Genomic DNA, 10,795 nt, shown 5'->3' with positions numbered 1-10,795 from the left:
AAAGCTTGTATTCAAATCAGATGAATGAAAATAAAATGTATGTGCGCTATAGCCTATCAGTTGCATAAGTAACCTAAATGCAAAAAGAAAAAAAAATTGCACCTCTTACTACAGCACCCCCAACTTAAAGCCACTTCCCACGGCTCTGGGTCACACTTTACAATAATGGGACAGTTTTCTTAGTTCAATAATGCTTCATTCATGTTGAAGTAATGCATGACTCTGAGTTAATAATTAACTCCTGTTGTTCCCCATGAACTAAGGATCCTGTCACTATGACTTCATGTAATGACAACCTGTTTAATACATCATTAGTTAAGGTATGGTAATCAACAGTTACTTCATACATCAGTTCATGTATGACCAAATTTGCTGGACATCAGAGGTTTTTTTTAGGATTATGCATATGAACAGACTCTCAGGCTGAACACATATATGTGTGTTAATATACTTTATACATATATATATGTATATGACGTTTTAAAGTTCAGCCTGAGAGTCTGTTCATATGCATAATGTCCAGCAAATTTGTTCATACATGAACTGATGTCTGAAGTAACTGTTGATTACCATACCTTAACTAATGATGTATTAGACAGGTTGTCATTACATGAAGTCATAGTGACAGGATCATTAGTTACTGGGGAACAACAGGAGTTAATAATTCATTCATACAGAAATTCATCATGAGTTATGCATTACTTCAACATGAATGAAGCATTATTTCAATAAGAAAACTGTTCCATTATTGTAAAGTGTGACAGAACTTTGAACTAAGAAACTCATGTTAGTTGCTTTATTCTCTCATTCAACTTTCTTTCTGTGATCAAATAATGACGTAAACAAATAATATTAAATACTTTTATTTTCAGTTTTCTCGAGATCTCAACTTATTTCAAGATACCAAGCTTTGTTTTTCCTGAGATAACAAGAAAATAAGTCGAGATCTCTGAAACTGAGGAAATAAAAAAGTATCACATCATGTTCTTAAAGGGTTTCTGTACTAAAAATAAAGGGAGCAGAAAAAATTCAAAGTTATTGGTCAGAAGTAATCAGCGAACTTGAACAGATGTTAGGCAAAAAGAGCAGCGTTGGAAAACCAAATATCCTCCTGGGAACACGTCCTGAAGGACTAAAGAGCGAGTTATACCTCTTCTGTGTGTTGAGAATAACAGCACTCAAGCAAATCACAAGAAACCGGGGAAAAAGGAATCTCCAAGTGTATTCAAGTGGTTAGGAACAGTAGAGAACTTTTACTCAATGGAAAAAAATTAACCTGTAGAATAAATAAAAACTGAAAAGCTGTTTGAAAAAAGATGGGTACCTTTCAAAGCAAGGACAGGATATCAATGAATATAAAGTTATGTGCCTGTAAAAAAGAAAATGTTGAAGCTTATGCCCCTTATATGTATGTATGTATATGTGTGTGTATGTGTATGTACAAATATGTATATATATGCATATGTATGTGTGTATGTGTATGTCTATGTATGTATGTGTGTATATATGTATCTATATGTAGTTTTATTTTATTCTTTTGGGTTATTTATATATGAATTTATGTATTTTCAAATTTGAGTTTTGATTATCTTTATATAACCTTCTTTTCTATTTAATTTTTTTAATGATTTATTTATTTTTTCTTTCTTTTCCTTTTCTATTTATTTTACATTTCTATATAATTTACTTTCCAATTTTGTATGGGTGGAGGGTCACAATGTTAAAAAAAAAAAAAAAAAAAAGTGTTGTGTCAAAAAGGTTTGTAACCCTGTTTTAAAAAGTGTTATATACAAAAAAGATGATTATTATCAGAAGGATTGATCTTACCGGAGCAGAGTACGAGGACGCTCACATGTAAACCTCTAAACCTTCAAACTTCTAAACCTCTAAACCTCTAAACCTCTAAACTTCTAAACCTCTAAACTTCTAAACCTCTAAACCTCTAAACCTCTAAACCTCTAAACTTCTAAACTTCTAAACCTCTAAACCTCTAAACTTCTAAACCTCTAAACCTCTAAACCTCTAAACCTCTAAACTTCTAAACCTCTAAACTTCTAAACCTCTAAACCTCTAAACTTCTAAACCTCTAAACCTCTAAACTTCTAAACCTCTAAACCTCTAAACCTTCAAACTTCTAAACTTCTAAACCTCTAAACTTCTAAACCTCTAAACCTCTAAACTTCTAAACCTCTAAACCTCTAAACTTCTAAACCTCTAAACTTCTAAACCTCTAAACTTCTAAACCTCTAAACCTCTAAACTTCTAAACTTCTAAACCTCTAAACCTCTAAACTTCTAAACCTCTAAACTTCTAAACTTCTAAACCTCTAAACCTCTAAACTTCTAAACCTCTAAACCTCTAAACTTCTAAACCTCTAAACCTTCAAACTTCTAAACTTCTAAACCTCTAAACCTCTAAACTTCTAAACCTCTAAACCTCTAAACTTCTAAACCTCTAAACCTCTAAACTTCTAAACCTCTAAACCTCTGAACCTCTAAACTTCTAAACCTCTAAACCGCTAAACCTCTAAACTTCTAAACTTCTAAACCTCTAAACCTCTAAACTTCTAAACCTCTAAACTTCTAAACCTCTAAACTTCTAAACCTCTAAACCTCTAAACTTCTAAACCTCTAAACCTCTAAACCTCTAAACTTCTAAACCTCTAAACTTCTAAACCTCTAAACCTCTAAACCTCTAAACTTCTAAACCTCTAAACCTCTAAACTTCTAAACCTCTAAACCTCTAAACTTCTAAACCTCTAAACCTCTAAACCTCTAAACTTCTAAACCTCTAAACTTCTAAACCTCTAAACCTCTAAACTTCTAAACCTCTAAACCTCTAAACTTCTAAACCTCTAAACCCCTAAACCTCTAAACTTCTAAACTTCTAAACCTCTAAACTTCTAAACCTCTAAACCTCTAAACCTCTTAACCTCTAAACTTCTAAACCTCTAAACCGCTAAACCTCTAAACTTCTAAACCTCTAAACTTCTAAACCTCTAAACTTCTAAACCTCTAAACTTCTAAACCTCTAAACCTCTAAACCTCTAAACTTCTAAACCTCTAAACTTCTAAACCTCTAAACTTCTAAACCTCTAAACTTCTAAACCTCTAAACCTCTAAACTTCTAAACCTCTAAACTTCTAAACTTCTAAACTTCTAAACCTCTAAACTTCTAAACCTCTAAACTTCTAAACCTCTAAACTTCTAAACCTCTAAACCTCTAAACTTCTAAACCTCTAAACTTCTAAACCTCTAAACTTCTAAACCTCTAAACCTCTAAACTTCTAAACCTCTAAACTTCTAAACTTCTAAACCTCTAAACCTCTAAACTTCTAAACCTCTAAACTTCTAAACCTCTAAACCTCTAAACTTCTAAACCTCTAAACTTCTAAACCTCTAAACTTCTAAACCTCTAAACCTCTAAACTTCTAAACCTCTAAACTTCTAAACTTCTAAACCTCTAAACCTCTAAACTTCTAAACCTCTAAACTTCTAAACCTCTAAACTTCTAAACCTCTAAACCTCTAAACTTCTAAACCTCTAAACCTCTAAACTTCTAAACCTCTAAACCTCTAAACCTCTAAACTTCTAAACCTCTAAACTTCTAAACCTCTAAACTTCTAAACCTCTAAACCTCTAAACTTCTAAACCTCTAAACTTCTAAACCTCTAAACCTCTAAACTTCTAAACTTCTAAACTTCTAAACCTCTAAACCTCTAAACCTCTAAACTTCTAAACCTCTAAACTTCTAAACCTCTAAACCTCTAAACCTCTAAACTTCTAAACCTCTAAACTTCTAAACCTCTAAACCTCTAAACCTCTAAACTTCTAAACCTCTAAACCTCTAAACTTCTAAACCTCTAAACTTCTAAACCTCTAAACCTCTAAACCTTCAAACTTCTAAACTTCTAAACCTCTAAACCTCTAAACTTCTAAACCTCTAAACCTCTAAACTTCTAAACCTCTAAACCTCTAAACTTCTAAACCTCTAAACTTCTAAACCTCTAAACTTCTAAACCTCTAAACCTCTAAACTTCTAAACCTCTAAACTTCTAAACCTCTAAACTTCTAAACCTCTAAACCTCTAAACCTCTAAACCTCTAAACTTCTAAACCTCTAAACCTCTAAACTTCTAAACCTCTAAACTTCTAAACCTCTAAACCTCTAAACTTCTAAACCTCTAAACTTCTAAACCTCTAAACTTCTAAACCTCTAAACCTCTAAACTTCTAAACCTCTAAACCTCTAAACTTCTAAACCTCTAAACCTCTAAACTTCTAAACCTCTAAACCTCTAAACCTTCAAACTTCTAAACTTCTAAACCTCTAAACTTCTAAACCTCTAAACCTCTAAACTTCTAAACCTCTAAACTTCTAAACCTCTAAACCTCTAAACCTCTAAACTTCTAAACCTCTAAACCTCTAAACTTCTAAACCTCTAAACCTCTAAACTTCTAAACCTCTAAACCTCTAAACTTCTAAACCTCTAAACCTCTAAACTTCTAAACCTCTAAACCTCTAAACTTCTAAACCTCTAAACCTCTAAACTTCTAAACCTCTAAACTTCTAAACCTCTAAACTTCTAAACCTCTAAACCTCTAAACTTCTAAATCTCTAAACCTCTAAACCTCTAAACTTCTAAACCTCTAAACCTCTAAACCTCTAAACTTCTAAACCTCTAAACCTCTTAACCTGTAAACCTGTAAACCTGTGTAGCTGCATACCTGGGGAATCAAAGGTGCTGCAGTCACCTGTCTATAAAGGGGGCGGGGCTTCAATATGCACACTTAAGTAAACACAGCCTCTTTATAATAAAGGATGATGATGATGATGACTAATTATCACTACACAAACTCTACTGCTGTTTGGAAACATTTTCTACTTTGAACTTTGCATGAGTTTGATATAAACCAGATTAAAATATGACTTGCTCACAGTAATGCAGATTTTAACAGGTTTTATTCACATGACAACAAACCTAACATGCTGATAAAGCTCGAGGGGAAGTATCTTCAACTGTAGATGTAAAGAAATGAACACTGATTTCATAAAAAGAACAAAGTCTGAACTCTTCAGTTGAAGTAAACATGCTCTGATATATTTTCATGTACAGATATGTGACTTCAGACACGTCTGACTCCTCTAACACTGGATGAAACTTTAAGGTCTAACATAAACAATAACTGGTGATGAAGCATCTTCTTCATGTTCTGTTTCAATGTGATGAACTCAGAGTTTAAGATCCTCACGCCTCATCGGCTGGTTTTTCTTCACCTGAAGAGAGGAAAACAAAACAGTGATGGAGGATGAAAACACAAAACACAACTGATAAACAAATATGATAATAGAACATGCTGCATGTGAACATGTGAGTGTTTTAAGGTCTGCCACCAGAGGGCGCTGCAGCAGGTTAATCTCTACAGCAGCTTTAAAGAATGAAGCAAATAAACACTTTTCAATGAGACAGAATGAACTCAGAGTTTTATGGAAACACACATTTAAAGGATACAACAAAGAGACTCAGGGTTTATTCTGGAGCTCCAATAAGATAGAAAAGATGTTCAGAGTGATGGACTCTATGAAACCATCGACAAACACACAGCTCCTCCAACCCATTCTGCATTTTCTAAACAATATCAATCACTCTGCCTGTCCCTCACTCCAAACAGCTCCTCTATTCTTGTCAATGAGAGCTACCTCCTGTATGGATTATTGTAACTCTCTCCTCTTACATCTTCACTGCCTGCCTGTCAGATATCTCACTGACTTCTTCAATCAATCAGACTTTATCTATAAATCTATTTTCATACCATGATATTATAACACAAAGTGCTGCACAGAGAAATAATGATAGGAGAAATAAAATAGAATAAATTAAAAAATTCAACAAAAAAAAAAAACCAGAAGGCGAGCCCCCATTCCAATGCAGGTGTAAGATCATGATATATAAAATAATAATACAAAATAAATGAATTAATTAATATTTGAATAATGGATTAAAACATAATTAAATAAATACATTCAAGAAACAATTAAAAAAATACATAGAAATGAATAATTAATAAATGAATAATTAAATAATTTTAATAAATACAATAAAAAATACAAATAATAAAAAAATGAATAATTAAATAAATAAATGAAGAAGTTGATGACAAACTGAGGAAACGCTGTCCTGCTATCTTAATGAGGAAACACTGGAGGTAAATTAAATTAAACTCACCAAAATACAATAAATTAATAATAAATTATAAATAGCAAAATATTAAAAGATTAAACCAGTACAAGAAACTAAGATGCAACACAGTAATACAAATATAAAATATTAATATACTGAGAAAATTAATTAATAACTAAATAAATACTGAAAAAATCCACAATAAATGAATAAATAAATACAACTTAAACAATAAATGAATAAATAATATATATATGTCTATAGTGATTTGAAATGAGACAAAAACTTGAACTAGATAATAAATAAATAAAGTAAGATGGAAAAAGACTCAGATAAAAATGAGAATAAAAAGTTTGGTCTTGAGTTCTCCGGTCTTCCTCCTCCTAATGCTTGTTTCACCTCTCTCATTGTAACACCGACACATGTGCCTTTTATTGCAAATCACCATTGTTTGCCTTCAAAGTGTACATTGGTTTATTTTACTGCACCTTGTTTTCTCTGATAAGAAGTCTGATTTTAATGTTGTTGCATTAAGGTATCTGTCTGAGCGTGCAGCCAAAGAAGAACTCTTAACTTTCCTCTTACCTTTGGAAATGAGAATTTAAGCCTCCGTTGAAATAAACAAAACTTACATTAACTCAACTTATTTAACCAAGAAGGTCACTGAATGAGCTTCAGTATTCCATTTTAAACTGCTTCATAACGTGAGGGTTAAGTCCTGATTGAAGTGTGTGTGTGTGTGTGTGTGTGTGTGTGTGTGTGTGTGTGTGTGCATACGTACAGTCAGGTTTGGTTGGAGGTGGTGGAGGAGGAGGGGGAGGAGGTGGTGTGGCACACGTGTAGGAGACCTCCAGGTACCTGGTCTCCTCTTTGCAGGGATATTCTCCAAACACCCACTCAGTGACGGGGACCTTACAGGAGCGTCTGTTCCCACAGCTGAGACAGAGACAGAGAGGCTGAGGTCAGAACGAGGACTGAAGGAACGATGTTGACAGGTTGGCTTTAGGTCTGATGGAGGACTACAGCCTCTACACACAGGGCCCCCCAAACCCTGAGGTGATTTAAAGCTGCATTCTGTCTAATGACCTGCAGATGGAGACTCCACTGGTTACAAAAAAAACAACTTTTCTTCTTCATTTTTACAAACTTTCAGTATTTCTCAATCATTTTAATGTCATTGATATTTACTTCATATTTCTACTTGCTTGCTGGCTTTAAAGAGATGAAACACACACACACTCACACACACACACACACACACACACACACACACACACACACACACACACACACACACACACACACACACACACACATATAATCATATTAAATGTACAAAGATAAGGAGAAGTTTTCTCACAGGTCCTCCACCACCATCTCCGCCCAGGGGAAGGTGCAGGGTCCTTCGTCTGGGTGGCGTTTCCCCTCCCCACACCTCGTCCCCACCCCGACCTTGTACAGGATGTGTTCCAGTTTTATCTTACTGCCGACGTCTGGAGGAGAGAACAGAACAAATTAAGTCTTTAAACAGTTCAACCTTAATTCAGTTAGGAACACTCTAATCAGCTGCATACAGTAAGTTAGATTTGGTGCTATGGCTCTGTTCTGTGCCTACGTGGAAGGCTGAGGCCTGTGGTGGGGAGAGCACACCTCCCCTCTCTTTCATGTGCATACATAAAAAGCAAAGAGAGCAGCAGCAAAGACCCCCGGGGTACAGAACAGAGCGAGCATCAGTGATGATACATATGACACTGGTAAGGAGCTGGGGTCAAGGTGAAGGGGGTGAAGAGGTTCGCAGGGGGAGCAGGAAGAGAAGGCAGGCAGAGCAATTTAAATAGAACGAGCAGTTTGATATTTACTTACCACACGACATCTCAGCTGTTTCATTATGACACGCATAGATGACCTCGCCCTCTGCAATTAAAAAGAAACACAGGTGAGACTGTGTTCATCATCATCATCATCATCATCATCATCATCATCATCATCATCATCATCATCATCATCGTGGTTGAAGTCTTGACTCTTTGCTGTTATCAGTCAAGATGTTTTGCCTCTTATCTTTAGCTCTCCGTGTTTTTATGTGCAATATTTTCATAAAGCACTGAACAGCTTTGTTTCAAAAGATCCTTTATTTGAAAATATTTCTATTATTTTAAACTTCTTTGTGTTTTTGTCATTATTGTGTATAAACAGAGAACCTCCAGTTTAATTATGTAGAAGTTTTATTTTCCTAAAATGAATTAAACTGCAGTTTTTTTCTTCCTTTTCAATCATTGCACTGATACGACTCTGTATTTGTGGTGTAAATTGATAAAGTTGTAATTCAGTGAACACTTACCAGCAGCACGAGTGAAATACCAAGCTGCAGCCAGCACTGAAAACACAACATCAGAGTTAATAAGAAGAAGAAATGAAAATATAATGACATAAAAGCCTTTGTGCATCGTGACATTGTGTTCTTAAAGAAGCCTTTAAAACAAAGATATATTTGTTCTGATAAAATGAAAGCTGCCTGGCTCTTCCCACTACTCTCTTTCTCTGCAGCTGATACTCTGACCCATGCATTCATCACATCCAGAATCAACTCACTCCTGTCCTCCAAAACCAACCCTGGTGCAAACCTCCTCTACAAACCACATGAGACCAAGCACCTAACCTGGGGCAACAAAGTTTCACAATTGCTGCCCCCTCCCTGTGGAACCCTCTCCCCAAACAGACTGGGACTGCACTGACCCGACCCACTTTCAAATGTAAGGCTCAAAACCCACGTTTTCAAGACTGCTCTTAACTGTTGATATTATTCAGCATGATACAATGTGTTACAATACAATACAATATGATAAGATACAATACTATACAATACAATACAATACTATATGATGTGTTATGATACGATTAGTTACGATCCAATATGATACAATACTATTTGATACGATGTGTTGGGATACTGTAGGATAAAATACAATGTCATTCAATACGATATGTTACGCTAATATGCTATACGATAAGATATCAAGCGATACAATAAGGTACGATGTTTAAACAAACAATTCAATACGATACTTTAGGATGTGTAACCATACGATACAATACAACACAATAAAATACAATGTGTTAAGATACGACATGTTTGGCTTTTAAATTTTCAGCCCTGTTTACCTGGAATGATGTGCAGAAGGACTTGAGACTGACACATCTTGTAACTCAGGGGGAATTCAAGTCACTCATAAAAGACAGAGAAACAGGCTCCATTGGATGTTGTGATTGCACTGTGTAATCATGTAACCATGTGAAACTGTGACCGTATTCTATTTGTGTTGTTTTGTGTGCTAGTTGTGTGTTGTAACCTATTTTGTGCTGCCTTCTCGGCCAGGTCACTCTTGAAACAGAGGTTTTAAATCTCAATGAGTCTCTTACATGGTTAAAGAAATAAATAAATAAAGATGTTACAATAATATACGATAGGATGTGTAACCATACGATACAATACGATATGTTACAATACTATACAATACAATGTGTTATGATTTGTTACAACTGAATTTCCTCCTGGGGATCAATGAAGTTTTGTCTTCAATTATATACGATATGATTTGTAACCATATGATATGATAAGATAGGGTACGTTCTGTAACAATACGATATGAGGTGTTACAATACATTAAGTTACGATATGATTCTGTAGTCCTGGCTGATGATTTACTCTCAGACTGGATTAACTCCCCCATGTCTCATCCCTTTAGTAGAATAAAGGGATGAGACATGAAAATATAAACTACAGCACAAATCCTACAACCGCAAAGATAAGATAATATCAGCTTATACTCAGATAAGTTACGATAGGATACATAACGAAACTCTTAAATTGTCCAGTGAGGAAATTATTTCTAGGACTTGATTACTGCACAGCTGTTCTCCACTGTAGTAAATAACAAACAGTAAGAGCATATTAGCACATATTGGGAAATGATACTAAATTGATACTACTCAAAGTTGTAATATATGAAGGTGAAATAAAGACAGACAGGTCTGGTGTAATGACTTCTTTTCCTAAAGATTTTTGCTCTGAAAGTTTCTAAAACTGTTGAAATATTTTGCCAGTGAACCATTATCTACATTTCTCCCCCTTATTCCCTAACCATGACTCCACTATTAAAAAACATGTGCCCCTAGAACAGGTCAACGTTCTCACATTACTGCTTGAACATCAAACTTTGTGAGAACACAGTTAGTGACTGTTCAGAGATTTAAGCCAAAATAAAACCTGAAGAGAAACTAAACAGTGTGAATGAATCAGAGTAAAGCAGAGCGAACACTCACATCCAAACGCAACGAGCCTCAGTGGGACCATGTTGGCGTCTCTCAGCTTCCTCCTGTGTCCTCCACCTGCAGACACTCTGACAGTGAGAGCAGTATCTGGCCCTGCAGGTATTTATGCATCTGTGCTGACGGCAGACATGCAGACGCCTGTCCTGCCGCTGCAGGCATGCAGGGCCTCCGACACAGATGTGATGAACGTGTAAAACCCTGCAGGTTGCAGGAGGGAGATCTATAAATCCCCAGGTTTCAGGACCTTTAACACTTTAAATCCCAGCTGCACCTCGTTCTCCTGCG

The 10,795-nt window shown here is 35.3% G+C and overlaps 1 protein-coding gene across 4 annotated transcripts in view; it reads right to left on the bottom strand.

The window, feature by feature from the left end:
- Positions 1-4,940: 4,940 nt before the first annotated feature.
- Positions 4,941-10,795, bottom strand: part of LOC117819079 (L-rhamnose-binding lectin SML-like) — a 25,350-nt gene continuing 19,495 nt past the window's right edge. Inside the window, exons 2-7 of one of the 4 annotated variants that reach the window (XM_034692298.1) lie at positions 10,502-10,567; positions 8,520-8,555; positions 8,042-8,092; positions 7,539-7,671; positions 6,960-7,114; positions 4,941-5,274 (exon numbers count right to left, since the gene is read on the bottom strand). In XM_034692298.1, coding sequence (XP_034548189.1) covers positions 5,246-5,274; positions 6,960-7,114; positions 7,539-7,671; positions 8,042-8,092; positions 8,520-8,555; positions 10,502-10,532 — 435 coding nt within the window. In that variant the 5' untranslated portion in view covers positions 10,533-10,567 and the 3' untranslated portion in view covers positions 4,941-5,245. Of the gene's footprint in view, positions 5,275-6,959; positions 7,115-7,538; positions 7,672-7,793; positions 7,896-8,041; positions 8,093-8,519; positions 8,556-10,501; positions 10,687-10,795 lie in introns of those variants that run through there. The other 3 variants (XM_034692297.1, XM_034692296.1, XM_034692299.1) reach the window with 3 other exon arrangements.

This window comes from Notolabrus celidotus, chromosome 9, assembly GCF_009762535.1.
Source record: "Notolabrus celidotus isolate fNotCel1 chromosome 9, fNotCel1.pri, whole genome shotgun sequence".
Taxonomy (NCBI): domain Eukaryota; kingdom Metazoa; phylum Chordata; class Actinopteri; order Labriformes; family Labridae; genus Notolabrus; species Notolabrus celidotus.
Note: the sequence above shows the minus strand (reverse complement) of the source record. Positions and strands in the feature narration are given on the sequence as shown.